The sequence below is a fragment of the Argentina anserina genome, chromosome 7, assembly GCF_933775445.1.
Source record: "Argentina anserina chromosome 7, drPotAnse1.1, whole genome shotgun sequence".
Lineage (NCBI taxonomy): Eukaryota > Viridiplantae > Streptophyta > Magnoliopsida > Rosales > Rosaceae > Argentina > Argentina anserina.
The window spans coordinates 15,113,625-15,134,354 of NC_065878.1; the positions used below are offsets into that span (position 1 = coordinate 15,113,625).

At 36.9% G+C, this 20,730-nt stretch overlaps 2 protein-coding genes across 3 annotated transcripts; both read left to right on the forward strand.

Annotated features, from left to right (window-relative positions):
• The first annotated feature begins 533 nt into the window (after positions 1–533).
• LOC126803943 (soyasaponin III rhamnosyltransferase-like) lies at positions 534–2,033 on the forward strand. The gene has a single exon (XM_050531681.1). It carries the CDS (start codon positions 557–559, stop codon positions 1,994–1,996), a length of 1,440 nt encoding a protein of 479 aa, XP_050387638.1. The 5' UTR covers positions 534–556; the 3' UTR covers positions 1,997–2,033.
• Positions 2,034–10,274: 8,241 nt separating this feature from the next.
• On the forward strand, positions 10,275–18,105 carry LOC126803930 (uncharacterized). Of its 2 annotated transcripts, XM_050531665.1 has the most exons (14): positions 10,275–10,872; positions 11,058–11,144; positions 11,538–11,647; positions 12,141–12,191; positions 12,793–12,964; positions 13,472–13,786; positions 13,886–14,089; positions 14,655–15,137; positions 15,240–15,449; positions 15,702–15,890; positions 16,632–16,795; positions 16,947–17,099; positions 17,199–17,277; positions 17,427–18,105. In XM_050531665.1, the coding sequence occupies exons 1-14, from the start codon at positions 10,426–10,428 to the stop codon at positions 17,871–17,873; spliced, it is 3,111 nt and encodes a 1,036-aa protein (XP_050387622.1). In that variant the 5' UTR covers positions 10,275–10,425; the 3' UTR covers positions 17,874–18,105. The 2 variants fall into 2 exon arrangements, with proteins under 2 accessions (XP_050387622.1, XP_050387623.1); XM_050531666.1 differs by lacking the exons at positions 10,275–10,872; positions 11,058–11,144 and adding an exon at positions 11,210–11,389.
• The last annotated feature ends 2,625 nt before the right edge of the window (positions 18,106–20,730 follow it).

The following is a 20,730-nucleotide window of genomic DNA, read 5'->3' on the forward strand; positions in this document are numbered from 1 at the left end:
TTATTATCGTTACGATTGAACTAACATTCTTAACCATATAACTGTGAGAATGGCAGCTCACCTGCATGTCAGTCGTAGCCTCGCAGGGACTCTTCGATCTGTTACCTTAGGTATTCAGTCTTCCTTGTTCACCCTTATTCACGCAGTGCGCGCATCAAAAATAAATAAATAAAAAAACCCTTCAAGTTCAACCTTCCGCAAAACTAGCTTGATGGACAAATAGGTACATTTATCCAGTAAATTAAACTGAGCCGTACGTCTTATTCAACTTAATAGTCCTTGAAATGCTTCGACTCTCCTTTTTACCATTGATGGAATCGTAGTAATGAGTGGCAATAAAACTATATAGCAAGAAAGTGCCCGTGAGAAGAAAAAACTAGCAGCACTAACAACTCTTTGGAATTGTTTGTTGGCAAGATTCTTAGTTGAATTCTTGTTTAGAAAGACCAGTAGCAGAGTAATTGGTCAACACCAAGCACAAACTCTATTTAGTGGTGTGGAGTTTTTGCAGATTTCGTGTGCCATAACCAGATACAAACAACCGAACGAATTAAGAATGGGTAAAGAGCTTCATGTTTTGATGCTTCCATGGTCTGGCTTTGGCCATTTGATGCCCTACTTTCAACTCTCCATAGCCTTGGCCAAAGCCAAAGTTCATGTCTCCTACATTTCTACCCCAAGAAATATTGAAAGGCTTCCCAAAATCCCATCTGAATTGCAGCCTTTCATAAACCTAGTCCCCATTTCATTTCCTCCTCTGGAACCAGACTTCTTGCCTCAAGGAGCCGAGGCAAGTGTTGATGTACCCACTGAAAAATTCGAAAACCTACAGATCGCATATGAAAGTCTCCAAGCACCTGTCAAGCAGTTCATTGCAGATGAGATGCCGGATTGGATTATAGCCGATTTCGCTACGCATTGGATAGTCGAGATTGCCAAAGAGTATGGTGTTCCACTAGCCTTCTTCTCAGTTTTCAGTGCTGCAACGTGTGTTTTCTTTGGCCCTCCTGAATATCTCACCGGTGCAACAAGAGACTATGCTCTTCCAACACCACAAAGCATGACATCTCCACCAGAATGGGTCACTTTTCCTTCTTTGGTGGCATTGAAGGAGTATGAAGCCATTAAAAGGATTAAGTCGTCTTTCACAGTAAATAGTACTGGGATGAGTTTTGCGACGAGGCTTGCCAAGGTCTTAACAGCAAGTCAAGTTTTGGCGATTCGTACGTGCAGTGAGATTGAAGGAGACTACTTGGAAGTGTACAAGAAAATTACTGGAAAGCCAGTGATTCCCATTGGTGTGCTTCCTCCGGATCAACCTCTGGAAAGGGCTAAAGAGGAGGCAAACTCCGATGAGTCAGTGTTTGATTGGCTTGATAAGCACAAACCCAGGTCAGTTGTGTTTGTAGGGTTTGGGAGTGAGTGTAAGCTGACCAAAGAACAAGTTCATGAGATAGCTCATGGGCTGGAACTTTCAGAATTGCCATTCATTTGGGGACTAAGAAAACCCAATACAGCTAGCACTCCTAACAGTGATGAGGTAGATGATTTTCTGCCTTCAGGTTTTCTTGACAGGACATCAGAGAAAGGGCTTGTTTGCTTTGGATGGGTTCCCCAAATGGAAATCTTGGGGCACCGATCTATTGGGGGCTCTTTGTTCCATTCTGGATGGGGTTCTGTGATTGAGACTCTACAATTTGGGCATTGCCTTGTTGTATTACCCTTCATGTATGATCAGCCTGTCAATGCAAGACTTTTGGTAGAGAAAGGTCTGGCTGCCGAAGTGAAGCGCAACGAAGACGGGTCTTTTACTAAAGAGGAAATAGCAAAAACACTGAGGCTCGCAATGGTGGAAGAGGGAGGAGAGCCGCTGAGAAGCAATGCGAGGAAAGCTGCTGCAGTTTTTGGTGATCACAAGCTGCACCAAGACTACATTGGTGCATTTGTTGATTATCTTAAGAATAACGTACATCGCAAAGAGATGATCTATAAATGATCCTAGACTCATAAATCACCAGGACCACGGCCTATTATGTTTTACATCAAGTTTAGACGCTGTAGGCTAAGCCCACTTCTTCGGTATCATATTGGCTATGTTTAGTGCAGCTGAATTTATTTAAAAAGTTGGCTTATACTTATTTTTTGAAATAAGTGGTTGATAAGTAAAGTAGCTGAGTGTTTGGTAAACTGACTTTTATAAATGGTTGTTAGTGACAGAAGCAGTGATAAAACGTTTGGTAAACTCAAACTGACTTATGCTTTTAATTTATCAAATGACTAATTTAGACATGTAATATAATTTCAAGTAAATTTTGATGTAAAATAGTATTTCATATGATTAATATTGAATGGTTTTAAATTCTTTTTATTAAATATATTCTTAACATTACAATTTGGTTTAGATAATTAATAATGAGTATCTCAACTATTTGTTAATAATGTAATATCATGTAAATATATTGTAATATATATATAATATATATATATTCAGAAATATTGTTACAATCCCTCGGGGACATTCGATAAAATTGGAAAGAAATATTGTTACAAACTTACATTGATCATATTCCTATCCAAAACGAACACCATAAGAACACATATATGATATTCTCTTTTAACTTCATATCAGACCACATGTACAAACAGTTGCTAATAATTTCTATCTAGAAAAAAAGGCAATGAATAATGAATGAATATTGATTCAAAGGTTAGTATTTTCAATACAATTGCTCAACAAGTGCAACAGAAAACTCCATGGTAGTACCAGGTCCACGACTTGTCACAGAATTGCCATCTAGCTGCACTCTTGATTCGACAACAGTTGCACCAGATGCTACTAATTGCTCCATAAATGATGGATATCAAGTTGCATGTCGAAGACCAGTTGAGGGCATGACATTAAATTCAACTACTTCAAAGAACTAACTCAAACAGGGTATACTTCAATGTTGGTATTCTTGCACTCATAAATATCTGAAAATTCAGAATATATAAACAGAAATAAGCTACTACGCACATATGTCAAATTTATCTAAAACTTTTTCTTTGAAAAAATAAACTCACCATGGCAACCTTCAGGTAGGTATGGATTCCCTTCATAACTTGGCAAGCATTGACAGAAGTAACCAGACTGATTGATGGGTTGACACATGTGTTGTTTCCCTTATAAGCTCAAATGTATATGTCAAAATCTTACTTCCAAACACTAAACGTGTAAGCAAGCAAAACCATTTTGAACTCATCAGCAATATTCATCATTTTTTAACATTAATGGCATGCTGGAAGACCAGATCAACATTAATCGGTACGTTCAATATACTTGTTTTATTACAAAAAAAAATCACATTAATCAGTACTTTGTTGTTAGAGCAAGTCCCTAAAGTTTTGGACTTGAGGCAAAGTATATGTATGACCTTTGAGACTAGAGACTTCAATACATACACAACGAAATGTATAGCAGAGTAGATGAGTGATTGTATGATTTGAACGATTGTACCAAGTTAAATTATGAAAATTGCAATGATAAGAAATGAAACTCATAAGATACTATTGAAATTTAACTCTATTCATGTTGGAGATGTCTAGGAAATAAAAAAACACTTAATCGAGGTTTACAGTACTTACTTTCAATCCTTTAAGCACACCCCAAGATCCAAAAGCCACTACAGGTGAAGCAAAAATTGCAGCATAGGGCTTTCCATTAGCAGCCTGCTTTTTTACCAGGATCTCCAGGACCTCACTGTTCTTAGTTTTACATCTTTAAAGAGTATCAAGTTTTTAAGCAAAATCAAACAAAAGCTTCCAAATTTAAACATGTAATACACAAGTACAAGTAAATGATTCATAAACAAAGGACTGAGCTACTCACAGGTAGAGTGATGATATCAAACGAGGTCTGGCCACAATCAGAAACCAATGCATCAACAATGATCTTAACCCCGTGACAAGCCTCAACCCTCAGCTGCTTCTCCACATAAGTGACAGTGACGTCAGCTCCGGCACAGAGCAGAACATTGACGGCGATCACAGCCTCCATCATCTCCGTGCAGTTGGCAATCGAAACTAGAACCTGCACATATATTAAATGAATCAGTCTGACTCTCACATGCACAAATCCACAAGAAGAAGAAGAACTGAGAAGTAGTGTTGTTACCTTCTTGGAGGGAGAAGAGGAAGCCATGACAGCGTCGGTGGTGGTGGAGGAGAGAGAGAAAGAGAGTGGAAGAGTGGTTTAGGGGTTAAATGTAGGAGTGTTCCAGAGCATTTACAGAACTCATCTTTGAAGATTGCCAAAACTTGCACAATTGCTCAGCAAATTTCCTGCCTTATAATTCAATACCAACATTAGCCATTGAACTCAAACCAACTAAATAAGATTCAAAACTAATTAAACTAATTAATACATTACAAGGAGAGCCGTAAGACTTCATCAACTAATATCATAACCACCCCTCCACATTGGCAATAAACTTCAACTAGTTTCCAACAAAACAACAATCATATTTTTATATCCAGTAACCAAAACAAACTAATCGAAATCCTACCATTTTACTCTAAACCCACACCAGAAAATAACAAACCCAACAAAGCATTTAATATACGAAACACAAAACCAAAATAAACTCTAAAGCTTTATCTTTTTATACCTCTCAGCAACTATAACATCTCCTGGAGTTTTCCTCATCCGGCTCAACCCTTGAATACTTCTTATTTAAATTCACATCGTTCCTAATTAAGTACAAGAATAACATTAACATTTTAGGAATGTAAAAACCCTATAATTCACGATAGCAATGAAATTGAACAAATTTTGAAACAAATTAGAGCCAACCCAGAGGTGCCCATGGGTAGAAGAAGAGAGAATGAACAAAGCTAGTTGAAGATGGAGGAGGAGGGCCGCTGTCGGGGGTCGAAGGTGGGAGGGAGAGGATGAAGTCTTTAGGGGAGTACTGCCCGGAGAGAGGGAGGTCGCCCTCGGCAGTGGGTTTGGCCTAGTTGATGGTATTTCTCTTTGATATGTGATGGGTAGTAATTAGTTGAAACCACCAAGGGTACCCATTAGTATTTTGAAATGTTCATAAATTTGCCGCTATAGTGCCTGCGTTAAGAAGCAGAAGTAGCTTCTAAAAAGAGGGTAGGAGCTACTTCTCATTTTAGCTTGAAAAAGCCCCGGCTTTTGGAAGTTGGAAGGCAGAAGTCTGTTTACCAAATGTGTTGATGGGCTTCACTTATAATCACCAGAGCTCATAAGCTCTACCAAACACAGCCATTAAGTACTGAATCTTTGTGCAATAAACAGTTCTAAAAATGTGAGTGCATTGTTGACACTTTAAGTCTAGTTCTTTAAATTTGGAGAGTCATAGAGATATCTTTTGTTATCGACCTGATTAGGGTGTGTTATCTTTTTGTTGCTTACTGAATAAAATCTTACATGACTTCGTACTAAAAAAAAAGGTTGGTATAGTTTCTAGTCTATGTAATATATGCTTATATACTTCTATTTGAATAACATGGGAAAAAGAAATGGGAAAACTAATTCTAGCCAGACATATCAAAAATGGAAACAGAGCTTCATGTTGTGATGCTTCCATGGTCTGCCTTCGGCCATTTGATGATCTTCTTTTAACTCTCCATAGCGTCGGCCAAAGCCAAAGTTCATGCCTCCTTTCATTTCCTCCTTTGGATATTGACTTTTTGCCCGAAGGAGCGGAAGCTAGCCACTGTTGAGTGTCAATGTACCCTTCAAAAAGTTAGACAATGTACGGATTGCATACGATCTTCTTTAATAACCCATCAATCAGTTTGTTGCAGATCAAATTGATAGGGTCAATTTCTCCTTAATGGAGGTGTGAAAACTATGTGATGTTCACATGAGTAAATCAAGCACACCTATTGCTTTGGTCACCCATTAATTGATGGAGTTGATTTTGTTGAAACTTGGAGCAACCTTTGTTGAAGGTAAGAAACAAATCTACAACCTTACGGTGGTAGGTGATTGATTTATTTGACAAAGAAAGAAGAATGCATTGATGAACATGCTAACATTGAGCATGAATCAAGGAAGAAGATTGACTTTGCTTCTATGCATGTTACATGCAAATGCATGAATTTCACAAAGATGTTTGCCTATATAAAGGCATGAGAAGTGATGCAATAAACATAGAAGAACAATAAGCGAGAGATCATCTTGTGTGTGATCAAGAGTGAGAGATAGAGAGAAAACTCCAAGTATAGAGTTTTGTGTGTGCAGCAAAATACAGTGTGTGAGAGTGTATCCCTTCAAGTGTGAGTCTTGAAGTAGTGTTTTCTCTCAGTGTAACCTTTCTTCGTATAGAAGAGGTTCTTTATTGTTACTACATGTGGACGTAGACACTTTGCCGAACCACGTTAAATCCCGGTGTTCTCTTTCATTTTATTTTCGCTTGTGGTTGTGAGTTATTTTGATTTCAATTCTTCAGTTCATTCTTTCGCATTCCCCAACACAAATGCCGGATTGGAAACTAAATAGCCGATTTTGCTTCTCATTGTTGGAGTCGTTGTGTGTTCTATATATGGACTTGTGTTTTTGAAACTATTTTTTGGGGACATGTTATGGCTTACTTGCTTTCCGGTTCATTTACCACGTTCGATCATTAGGTTATGCAGAACGCGGGCTACTATTCCTTTTTTTTTTGTAAGGGCTATGTATGTATATAAGCCATCGTTTGCTTAATAAGTAGTAATATTGAAGTATTCTCCCAAACAATGTTGCTTTGTTCTTGGTCTGTGCTCAACACTTGTCGAGTGGTTGAGACTTTCGAATAGTTGGGTGTTCCAGTTGCTTACTTCTTAATTTCAATGCTGCAGCCAGTGATTTCTTTGGTACTTTGGCTCACCTGATCGACAACCTCGCTCGTGCAAACAGAAACAATGCTCTCCCATCACCACAGAGCTTGACATCTACAGTACCAGAATGAATCACTTTTCAATTCCTTCTTTGATGAAGTGCGTTCAAGGCTGGGGTTGAACTAGGATTGAAAAGTGGATATGGCTAGTTTTAGTTTAAATTTTTTTTTTATAGAAAACTAAATACCTAAAAATATGCATGTAAATAATATGTTGTAACTAAAGTAAGATAATGAGAAAAAAAATTGGGAAATAATAAAAATAAATTAATGTAGTGTTTAGAGATAGAAAATAGTAGACAAAATTGTAAAGTATAAGGATATGGAAATTTTTTTGAAAGGGAAAAAGAACACCACTTGGTAGGACTGAATTTAAAGTTGACAATTAGTCAACTCGACTAACTCAAATATTTGCACATATAACATATATAATAGGTAATATTTGCAGGTGTTTTTCGGTAGGACTATAGCCCTAGTTCAAGGAGCATGCAGATTGATATTACTGTTTGGATATATTTGAAAAACTTCAAAAAAAAAAAACTTCAAAAAAAAAAATAGAAGAATGGACTCGTGTCTAATTTTAGGAACATGATGTGGAGTATAGAACAAACTGCTTTAAAAAACTAAGGTTAGTTTAAGCAACATGCATATAATCTATGTAGTACGGAGACGACACCAAAGTCATGTATTGTGTGTTCCACACAGACACAAACACACTCGAATACACAGTAATACGCTCAGACACGCGAACTGATATCCGGACAGGACTTGGACACGCGGATTGGTATTTGGACACAATCGTGTCCTTAAAGAGACACATGAATTGGATTTGGTGTTCTTGAATTCAAGCTACTGCTACCACAACAAAGCGTCTCTAAGTCATTTACTGCATTCCAAGCTCACCTCAGAGTCTCCATTTGGCTACCACGTCGTCCAGAAGGCAAGATCGAATGGCTCGCCAGCCCTATGGTTTCATGCCCAAAATCAAAACAGAGAAGGAAGGATGGGGAAGATTAGGACCCGATTTGAATCGAGTAAATAGCTATGGAGGAGGACTGGGTTTACCAAACAGAGACCAAGGAGCTCGCCAGAGGCTGGAGAATTCGCCAGAGCTAGAGAATTCGCCATAGATTCCAAGCTTTTATGTCGGCCTCTAATCCCAGATTGTGGAATTCGAACTCTGATGAATGTTTTGAGACCATAGTTTTGAAGAGAATGAAGAGGTAATTCTGATGACAGTGATGCATGCTCGAGTCTCGCCATATCGACGACGGTGCTGCAAGGTGAAGGAGAAGGTGGGGTGCGGTGATCGGTGGAGAAGAAGAAGAAGAAGAAGAAAAATGTGAGTTGTCGAGCAGAGAAGAAATTGAAGGGAAATTAATGTGTACTGATGGGTTTTTAGTAGGAGAAGTGGGCTCAGATTTTGGATGAAGGAAAAGAAAGAGTTGGAATTTCTCAGGCTTGATCCAATAGCCCAAAATCTGTTATTTTAAAATTTGATTCGACGAGAGAAATTTGACGTTGTCAGATCGGTGGTTACAATTAAGTCGCGTAACACAAATTTAAGTAAAATATTTTTAAAACACAAGAGAGTGTTAGAAAGTGTCATCCAATGGTATCTTCTATATAATATATATATAAATTTATATTTCAAATAATATTTAATTAATGTGTCCACCACGTATCTGTACAATTTTTTTTTAAATATGTTGTGTCAACGTATTGAATCGTGTCTGTGTCCGTGCTACTTAATATATAATTTTAAATAAATCCAAAGCCAAAACACATTATTTGAGTATTATAGCAGGGACCTTCGTTATAGAATTCAATTTAGATCCACAAGGGGAAGTCCTAAATTCCAATTCTCATTATCTTGACAGCTACAAGGATCATGGCCGCTCCTCCAAATTGCTCAACTAGTCAATTAATTTAATCAGCCATTGTTTATTCTCCGCCTTTTGTTTATCTTTATGCTTGTCTAAAATAGCAGCTTTGTCAGTAATTCATTTTGAACAATGTTTGCTCCATACATGCTACTCAAAAACACATATTCTGTATGATTTAATAGATTTTTGACCTTTGCACATCATGAATCTGGTAACAATCCAATGAACCCATTCCAGTGGTAAGAAAATCGGGATGAACGTACATTTGATGCCCATCAAGGTTATTATGCGGTGACGTCTACGTCTAACCATTTCTTCGCCAGTATACATGGATGATCTAGAATATTATGTCATCATGTGTTCATGTAATTGGTAAAGTTTGGATTCATATGTAACCACTCAAATAAGAATATGATTGATCAGCAAATAAAACGAATAGTTTCGAGAGCGGGTTTAAAGCTGCCTATATTTAAGAACATCATGCTACACATATGGTCATGGTTTGGCTAAAAGTTTCCACATCTTTTTTTTTTCATTGAACGATCTTAAAATTACCTGAAGACACACGAACACAAATTCATGCACTTTGCACCACAACGCGATCATCAACCTCATGACATGCATACTCTACTGATGTACATATCAAAACATACAACAATTGATACCAAAAAACTTATTAGCCAAATATGATATAAAAATTCAATCACCACAGGTTGAAAGCCCTCAAATCATGTTCGAATTCCACCGATGGACTGAATTTAACAATCATAGTTTTTTTTTTGATAAAAGAGGAAGAAGCGTTTTGATATGATCTCTCATATACTAGTTGTTATGCTCAAAACACATTTGACGATATCTTTAGATTCAATCAAGATAAATTTATTAAAAATTCAATCATATATACATACCAAATATTGCAATTTGCATGAGATAAGAATATTCTATAATGAAAAATTATCATAAATAGTTTCTATTCTATTTCATCAACCTCATTCATACAAAAACTATAAAATAAATCACAACCTCAACAAAACCATTCTGGCGATATGAACAATTCCATCTTGTTGATCAAAACAATACCAATTTGCAGTTCTTACAATCGGAGCAAAACCACCCTTTTTGTTTGTGGCAAGAGATCTTTTTTGAGATATATAATATATAAGGTTAAGTATTTTGTAATTTACGAAAATAAAGGACCACAAACACAAACAAGATCTGCCCAAATCGGACTAATCCCCGAGTTTATAGCAATATATCGTCTTTGTCGTCTCAATACAAATTCAATCTTTGAGTATTTGGGACATGTTTTCGTCACTAAATCCTTAAGAAAATTCATCTTCCACGTCAATATCCTGACACCAATTCACCACCTACATCACTGCTGCTGGCTGCTGCTACAGCCCTTCATATATTAACCATATCTGACCTCTCTTTTACTGATAAAAAAGAAAAGAAAAACCAAACCGAACTCAAACTCAAACTCTACTCTTTATCAGTTTATCCTGATAAAGACCCTAAGCTTTCCATTAGTTCACTTATGTCGGCAGCTCTGTCTCTTGTGTTGGGTTTCTGATTCTTGATCTGGGTTTAAAGAACTAGGCCTTGTGTTCTTTGATGTGGGTGTCTGGAGATTTATGGGAAGAAGCTAGCTGAAAATGGGTTCTTTGGAAAGTGGGTTTCCATTGAAAAGAGACCCTCTTCTTCGTTCGTCTTCTAATGGTGGCAGAAGTGATAGGCACTCGTTTTTGCAGAGGCTCAGATCGAGATTCTCAAGATTCTTCCTTTTCAAGAAGCTTGACTATCTCCTATGGATTTGCACTGTGGCTGTGTTTCTCTTCTTTGTGGTACTTTTCCAGATGTTCTTGCCTGGTTCTGTGGTGGAGAAGTCCGGGGCTTTCATGCAGACGAAGAATGTGGAGTTGAATTCTGGTGATTTGAGGCTGTTGAGAGAGCTGGGGTTGTTGGATTTTGGGGAGGATATAAGATTTGAGCCTTCAAGGCTTTTGGAGAAGTTTAGGAAAGAAGGTAGAGAGGGTAGTTTGTCTAATGGTTTCAAAAGAACTCTGCAGCATTTTGGGCTCAGGAAACCCCAGCTTGCATTGGTGAGTGTGCAATCGGTTTTTCAGATAGTGCATTTTGGATTGGATTAGTGTTTTGGTTTGTTGAAGTTGCAATGTGTTGGATACCCTGCCTTTTGGGTTTTTGGATTTTACTCAAGTTTGAGCTTAGTCAGCTTACTATGATTTTGCACTGATCAGTCTCTTTGGTTTGGTTTTTGTACTTGAAGGTTTTTGCAGATCTGTTGGTTGATTCACACCAGTTACAAATGGTGACTGTGGCAGGTGCTTTACAGGAGATTGGATATGAACTTTGGGTAATTTGGCTTTATGCATTTATTTTTGTTTTGAAATTTAACATCATGGTAACATAATGAAGATGTGTCGGACTGCAAATCATTGACGGTTCGACCCCCATTTGAAATGGAATTTTCCTTTGAAAACAATGCATCCTGGAACTGATGAAATTTGGGGAAAACATGGAACCTGTCACTATATATTGGGGAGCTGAGACATGACCACAACTCCTTTGGTTGCCCTGCTTTCACTTGAAAATTCAAATGTACTAATGTGTACTATTTCTTTGGTTATTAGATTAATCTGATATGCATCTTTCAGTGATGGCGAGTAGTCTTTATGTTTTAGTTAAAGTCTGTGTTAGAAAATATATTAATTTTATGATTTTTATCTCATCGTTTACAATGTTGCAGATTTATTCACTTGAGGATGGTCCTGCACGTGGTGCATGGAAAAGTTTAGGAGTTCCAGTTACGATTATTCAGACCTGTGATCAGCCAGATACTGCTGTAGATTGGCTAAAGTATGATTTCTCATGCTAATTTACTTATGCATTTTGAATTTTATGATCTAAAAAAGTTATTAAATATAGTCTTGTGCTGCACCACATAACTTATTCATTTGAGTGCCAATTACATCGCTTTAAATCATTGAGTTATGTGAGCCCTTTTATTTTCTCAATAGTGTATATTTTCAATTAGCATTAAGCTATATATATGGTGCTGTTAATTTAGTATTGTCTTTATTCGACTTGACATCAGCCCATGCTTACACCATGATGCAATTTTTTTTCTTCATTAGATATAAAAGAACCATGATTATATTTGATTATGATTTCATAGAACATAAATAATAATTTTTTTCTTCGACTTCGGAAGAATATTGTAACTCACTGTTAGGTTTCATTGATTTGAGTTGGTTTCATTGACTTGTTGTTTCCATAATGATGAGCTATTTCAGCTAATTGGATATAGTAAATTCTGGTTGAATCTGAGTAATAGGAATGTATCTTGCAGTTACGATGGCATACTCGTGAGCTCTCTTGAAGCCAGGGGCATATTTTCTTGGTAAGTTATATATACCAGAAATTTCCCATGGACTTCCTCGTTTTAGTTCTATTTTTTAAATTGTCTGTGAAGACACTCCTCGTACAAGAACAAGTTATTTGATGTTATGGAAATCTCTCCTAAACTGCAGAAATGAGTCCAGAATTATGTTCTACAAGAGAAAGGTCTTTCTAGGTGTGAACTCAACAGTTTTCAAAAGAACTGAATTTGGCTTTATGTGTAGCACAATTGGATGCAAAGATAGCAACTATGGTTCAAAATGTTACTGAACCCCTTCCTAGTTTTTATCTTTTGTTTAAAAAAAAAAAGGACTATGGAGTGATTTCAGAGGGCGACAGCATGATTTGTATAAGAATTAAGATTTGAGTTTCTGCGTTTGCCATTTTTTTAGACTTCTAATATTTTTTGTAACATAAATCATCAAGACTTGGTGGAAATTTCTGTTTACCCGTTTTGTTCACAATGTAAACTTCCTCCCTGTTTATAATTAATTTCAAAATGTATTGCCCCAATTGATTTTCATTAGTAGATATGATACTTCTGTATTTTTTCCCATGATAACTACTGTATCAACCGAAGTCAATGATTTTACTTGTGACAGTTTTGTTCAGGAACCTTTCAAGTCTTTACCTCTCATATGGACAATCCATGAAGAAGCGCTTGCTACTCGATCAAGAAAATACTCTTCAAATAGCCAGACTGAACTTTTAAATGATTGGATAAGAGTCTTCAACCGATCTACAGTTGTTGTCTTCCCGAACTATTTCCTTCCGGTAATTTTTATCCGGAAAAGTGATTTTGTAGTATATGTTAGTTTCAGTTTTATTGTTCTACCTCAATTTATAGAATGAAATTGGTTATTTACATTATATTAGATCTGACAAGACATGTTGTAGAGAGAGAGAGAGAGAGAGAGAGAGAGAGAGAGATAGAGAGGTCAGGGTTAGGGTTAATCTGTCATGAACTCAAGAGAGGTAGATACTAGAAATGGAAGTTAGACTCATTTATAATTCACCATAATTTATCCTTTGGCTCAGTCGATAAATTTAGGGCAGCGGTCTTGGCTTTGAATCTTGATAAGCATAAAAATTAAAAATTTGTAGCATTATAGGTCAGAATTATTATTAGTTAGGGAAATGCAGTAGATATGAACGAGCACTAATTGGTGTCTGGTTACCATTGTGTCTATGTAAGGGTGTAGCTGAAACAATGGGATTGAATTTGTAGTCATGCATCTAGTACTAATACTAGAAGTTTGATTGGTATGTGTACTTTTGCAGATGATTTACTCCACCTTTGATGCTGGGAATTTTTTTGTTATTCCTGGTTCTCCTACTGAAGTTTGCAAAGTAGAATCTATTGTGGCTTTAGACAAAGATCATCTGCAGGGCACCGCTGGCAATGAGGCCGAAGACATTGTAATTACAATTGTGGGAAGCCAATTTCTGTACAGAGGCTTGTGGCTAGAGCATTCCATTGTTCTACGGGCTTTACTGCCGCTTCTCGAGGACTTTTTGTTGGATGCTGATTCCCCTCGTCTCAAAGTCATTATTTTGAGTGGAGACTCAACAAGTAACTATAGTTCTGCAGTTGAGGTGGGTATCCAAGCTATCACTTAATTGATCTGGGGTTTTTAAATGTTTTTTTTTCTGCCGTTTGATGTGATGGATGCTTATTGGTTGATCTGGTCTCAGGCCATTGCGTACAACTTGAAGTACCCGAGTGGCATTGTGAAGCATGTAGCGATTGACGTGGATGCTGACAATGTATTAAGTACATCCGATCTTGTGATATATGGATCTTTCCGTGAAGAGCAATCATTTCCAGACATTTTAATCAAAGCCATGTGCCTTGGGAAACCAATTGTTGCGCCTGATCTCTCCATGATCAGCAGATATGTATGCTTTCATACTCTTGCCACTAACAACTAAAATGCCAAATCACTTGTTGATTTTTATAATTTAATGAAAACTTTATGAATAACTTCCTTTACTTACTTGGTTCTTGCAACTTCCTTGCGATTATGGTTTCGCTTTTGCAACATAAATTTTGATACTCATGCCAGTCTTACAGTCAGAAATTGTTTGCAAATTATCATAATTATAATTTGGTTTCACATCTGAAGGAGCATTTGCCACAATTGACTTTCAGACCCTGCAGAAAAGTTCCTGTTAGACAGGATGCTAATTAGGAAAGTTAACCAGAAGTTATTTAGAAGTTAATCTATTTGATCTATTTCTTAGTGTAATGACTAAGGTTCTCCGAAATCTATTGCATTATGGTTTTAATTGGCTTGGTTCTACTGAGATCCATAAAATGTTTTTCTCATGCAAGGCTAATTGCTGCAAAATATCTAAAACACCATCTCTACACGACTACACTATAACCTTTCTTTTTTGGAATTTTTTTTAATACATATGTTCTGTTAGCTGACTTCAAAACGGCATTTGCAATAACAATTAGGTTGATGACAGAGTGAATGGGTACCTTTTCCTAAAGGAAAATATCAGAGTTCTTTCAGAAATCGTATTACAAGTGATTTCAAACGGAAAGCTATCACCTCTATCCCGCAACATTGCCTCGTTGGGGCAACGTACTGCACAAAGCTTGAAGGTGTTGGAAACTATTGAAGGATATGCTGCACTTCTGGAAAATGTTCTTAAGTTTTCATCAGAAGTTTTACAACCTAAGGCTGTTGGGGAAATCAATCCCAAATGGAAAGAAAAATGGCAATGGAATTTGTTTGATGCAGTATCAAATTCATCATATATGGATAGAAATTTGAGAAGCCACACATTTTTAGATGTTTTTGAGGAGCTGTATAATCATACTGAACAACAGAAGCAAAATGCAATAACTGAAGAAAAGTCATTTATATACAGTATATGGGAGGAAGAAAAGTCCGCTGAGATGGTTAATTTAAAGAGAAGAAAAGAGGAAGAAATGGTAAGGAACTATTTGAGGTTTTGTTTTTAATCGGTTTGTGGTTTCCGTTTCAAAAATTTGTCTATTTATATATTAACATACCCACCTCAATTCTTTATGCAGTTAAAGGATAGAACTGATCAATACCATGGAACATGGGAAGAAGTGTATCGAAATGCCAAAAAAGCTGATCGTAGCAGGAATGATTTGCATGAAAGGGATGAAGGGGAGATTGAAAGGACAGGCCAACCATTGTGCATATATGAACCTTACTTTGGGATGGGGACATGGCCCTTCTTACACCTGACCTCCCTATATCGAGGAATTGGGTTGGTGAGTTGTCTAATTTGTCGAGTCCTCTTGTATTCATATTAAAGACTTAGTTGCATGTATTATCTTACTACAATTGTTTTCCCATAAACAAAATGATGTGAGGATACAAAGACTAAGCTTATCTATGCCACAAGGACAAGGTTGTAATTTAATTGTTAACTGATGCTCTAAATTTGTTAATCACTATTATTATTAACACTGTAGAGAATGCCTTTGAAATATTTCTGATTGTTTTAACCAAAATTTTTGTAGTCGACTAGAGGTCGAAGACCTAGGACTGATGATATTGATGCACCTTCTCGTCTTCCACTTCTTCATAACCCTTATTATCGAGATCTGCTTGGAGAATATGGAGCTTTCTTTTCCATTGCAAATCGAATTGACCGCATACATAAAAATGCATGGATAGGCTTTCAGTCATGGAGAACAACAGCAAGGAAGGTATATATTCTTCCCTTCATTCCCTATCTAACTTTTTTTTGTTCTGTAGACATTATATCAAAAAATTCTCAATTGTCTTCCAGTCCTCATTCTGCATTTGTTTGATCACCCTGACTGTCTTGAGCGTTGCAGTATGGCCAATTACAGTTTATATATAATTGGCATCGGAGGCGATGTAAAAGTTCAGGCCTGGTGAATCATATACATGATATAAAAAGATTTTTTTATTCAGAGAGCAATGCAAAAATCTGTAAATACTAAATATAATGCTAAAGTATCACATAAGTATCACGTTTTAACACTATTTAAAATGTGGATTTTTTGTCCAAAAAAACAAACAAACATGCAGTTATATTTTTGAAAACCATCAGTGCATATTCTTTATTGGGTCATATTTTGTTAAGCACATATTGTAATTATAATAAGAGGCGTTACATAATGACATCATACATTAAATTGCTGCACACTGCAATATATAATATGAGGTGTCCACTTTTGCAAGTAATTTCTGCTTCCTTGTTATGCTTATCGGTCTCATTTCTACACATGAGTATGATTGGTTGGTGCTCGAACAATATAAAAATATAAATAAAAATAACCACAAACGAATTGTATATTACAGTACAGACAGGATTAGAAATACTGTACAAAAGTGTCAGCAACAATGCATTATTTTAATTTTTGATTCTTTCACAGAAAAGTTTGTTATTCCTTTATACTTAATGTGTGGGATTGAAACAGGCATCTTTGTCTGGGATAGCTGAGAAGGCACTGTTAAATGCTATTCAAACACGGAGGCATGGAGACACACTCTACTTTTGGGTTAGAATGGACAATGATTCACGAAATCCCCTGAAACAAGACTTTTGGTCATTTTGCGATGCTATAAATGCTGGAAATTGCAAGTAAGACATGTCATTTCTTAGATTATTTTAATCGCAACTATGTTACTGTAATTTCTTAGATGATATTGTAAAGTATGTGCTCTTGAGTCTTCTCTCCTTGTGTGTTGAGGACTTGAATTTTAACCTAATTGGTCCACATATTTAATTGAAGGTTTGCGGTTTCTGAGGCCCTTAAAAGGATGTATGGCTTAAAGTACGATTTGAAATCTTTGCCGCCAATGCCTGTAGACGGGGACACATGGTCTGTCATGCACAGCTGGGCTTTGCCAACTCGATCCTTCCTAGAGTTTGTTATGTTTTCTAGGTACAGATATTGCACTTGTGGATGTATTTATGGAGATGCTGTACATGACTGAAAAGTTTATTCTCTTAAGGTTATTGATGTGAGATTTTTGTTGTGCAGAATGTTTTTGGATGCATTGGATGCGGAAATGTATATTGAGCATCATTCTAGTGGTCACTGTTATTTGAGTTTGTCGAAAGTAATTTGCTTCTCCTTTGATTATTTTGCATATAAAACACGGATTTATCTGAAAGCAGCTCCCAGATAAAGATGCATCTTAGATTATATAGGGCGTCTTTATCTATCCGTTCAATTTTTTGTTTAATCACCATTCTTTGCAAATTGCAGGACAAACATTGTTATTCACAGCTTCTTGAGCTACTGGTAAATGTTTGGGCATACCACAGTGCCAGGCGTATGGTATATGTGAACCCTCAGACTGGTGAAATGCAGGAACAACATAAGTTTAAGGGCCGCAGGGGTTATATGTGGGTCAAATGGTTCTCATTGTCCATGCTAAAGAGCATGGATGAAGAGTTAGCAGAGGAATATGATGTTGAACACCCAACGAGGCGGTGGCTGTGGCCCTCAACAGGGGAGGTCTTCTGGCAAGGTATGTATGAAAAAGAGAGACATTTACGGAATAAGCAGAAAGAGAGGAGGAAGCAAAAAAGTAAGGAAAAAATAGAAAGAATAAAGAAACGGACTCACCAGAAAGCAATTGGGAAATTTGTAAAGCCCCCACCAGAAGCAGCAGATCATTCAAACACGACAATGGTTACAAGTATTCAGTAATTAAACCGACTTATTTTTGTTAGGATGTTTTAAAGTAGAAGCTCATTCCATCATTCTTTTTTCCCATCTGATTTCAATTTTTTGTGAGGAAGGGTGCTTATAGTTGTAATCTGTATGTCAGGCTTTGTATGTAAAAGCTGCACCCTTCTGGTGGTCTTCTGGTGGTCATCAATGTCAACGACTGGCTGTAAATGTATGATAGCTTTACTAGTTCTTACTACCATTTTGTTTCTCAAGTACATTCTTCCCAGGAAAACTTGGTACATACTAATATGTGAAGTTAGTACTTCTGTTAACAATATTTAGAGACTGGAATTGTGTACGACGTCTCCACCTGCAACTGACATCATAATACGCACATTTGCCTCTTCAAGATGAATACATTTTACTAGCTATGTCTCGTCTTCTTCATTTTTCGGTCACGAACATGCTGTAAGTTTTTTATTTGGGAGCGAACTCATGTTTGGCAGATGTTAGAGCATGTGCCAGCATGCACGGTGCAGCTTTCTACCTTGCAGGTTCATATATTGAGCAAAGAATTATGAGAAACTAGCGTTATCCCGCTCTTATAATCTCACCTTGTGAAGTGTGAGAGCAGCACAGGTGCAAATCACTCGCCCTTTATATGAATCATCAGCGTACAAGTAATGTTAGCAATGTTGATATAGATCAGATACAAATGGTTTCACCAAACCTGGAGAAATTTATAGGAGCTTATTACTAATTCCTATGGCCGGAATGCATGTTGCATAGGGACAAGCGTGACCTGTGGATTACCAATATACCGACATTGTCTCAACTTAACTACTTTTAAGATGTTGAGTTTTAATCTCAAAGAGTCTCGGTAATCGGTACAATTGAATATTATATGTTCACTTATAAATTGTATTTTATTTATCATATTTCAGAGTGAGATCTCGTCTTCAACAATACTTGTATTGGGTGCTCTGTATTTGCCAAGAACAAAGTGGTGGAAATTTCAAGTGTGACTCAGAAAGTGGCGGTAAATTGACAAATGCGTCAACAATGGACCAGGGGACATGGAACTAGGCGAGACTGATCAATTCAACTTTCTAGTCGGGCTGGTTTTGACATGGTCGACTAATTAGTATAATATGATGTGATATAGACATTTAGTCGATTCAGATAGTGACGAATGGCAACATTCCCAGAGCCAAGAAAATGAAGCGCTTGTTGACTAATTTGGGTCTTTCGGAATAACTAGTTTGTTCTCTGTTTCTATCTCCGGGTACCAATCTCGGAATTTCTCTGAAGTTGTTTCGACCTAAGATAGGCTCTAATCCTCACATTGGTTGCTTCTAACTAGTTATAATATTCAGGTTTTGAGTATGGCTAGTAAAATGGACTTCACAATTATTCAACCAGCAAAAGGCTCAACGGCCTAAAATCGAAGTATTAATGTTTCTAAATTTCCTTGAAATAACATGCGATGGAAATTCTCAAAAAAAAAAAACATTGGAAGAAAACGATGAGGAAACAACGTAGTGGAAAAGCAAACAAGGCTATGTCGTTATCCTTTTGACAATGACTCAACCTACTTGATTAGACAATCTTAGTATAAGCTATGATCAGCAACCAGATGAATGGGGGAAGAACGATGAAGAGGATAGTAGAAAAAATTATTCATTGTGATGGAACGTTTTGATGCAATGCAGACAGCTGACTCCTACTATAAAATTGTATTTGAACCTTTTGTATAACTTATCAATTTGTTTGACAAGCGTGTTATTTCTTAAATCGAAGAAAAATCATGTTTGATATGCTTTACAATTCATTAAGATCAATAATTAGGTTAATACCCCGAAATTAATGTACTAATGCTAAAGAAAGGTGGTAGGGACGTCTGCTGTCTGAGGGTGATCTGTTTGGAAATTTAGGCTGATAAGTTGTCATACATGACATAAGATTGTTAATGAAATGAAGAATTGTTGAAATTGATAATCTAGATCGATAAACACAACCCAAATCTGTTACATCTAACTGGTTTGGATTCAAGATGGTAATAACTCTAATCCTTGCTTGCAGCCATGGTTAGGATTCGAATCTGGATATGGCGTTATGAATGAAAAGCCTACTTGAATGAAAAGTGAGATTTAATGAATGAAGAAGCAATTGTGTGTAGTGTGTACAATCGTCCGTATACATGAGTTTGCAATACAACATGGATTTGTTGCTTGACTTCCTCTACGGCTCTACCTGAAAGAAATTAAGTAGTTGTCATTACTAATGAGTCAAGTGGTTATCAACTCATTATATCATGTCCTTTTGCCTTTTTATGTTGGTCTATAAATATTCCAAGAGATTTTGCTTCGACGAGGCAGACTACTCAGCTCATTACTTAAAACCACACAGCTCTCACATACATGGCTGATCCTCAGTATCAAATGAGCCAAACCCTCATCGTACAAGAACATAATTCCTTTACTGTCACCTTCAACATTCTTCTTATTAATCTCGCAGCTCCCTTTTCATGTCATGCAATTCTCGCTTTCATCGTCCCCATACTCGTCGCATTTATTCAAATCAAGTTCCCAGGAATTTCATTACTGTCTTCTCCATTTGAAACACATCGCAATACCACTTTTGTCGCGTTAGCAAGCTTACTTGCCTACTGTTTGATCGTTGTGGTTAGGGCAAGGTTTCCGGCTAGTGCTCGTACTTGGTCTAGATTTGCCATGTTATTTTCTGGTTTGCTCTTGGTTGCTTCACTCCTTTCAGTTTTGCTCCCGGACTCTTGGAACCATGTTCCATATATGATGTACTTCCTCTATGTACTAGGGGAGGGTTTTCATCTTGTCCGAATGCTTTATCGTCAAGCTCGCCGACGTCAATTGAG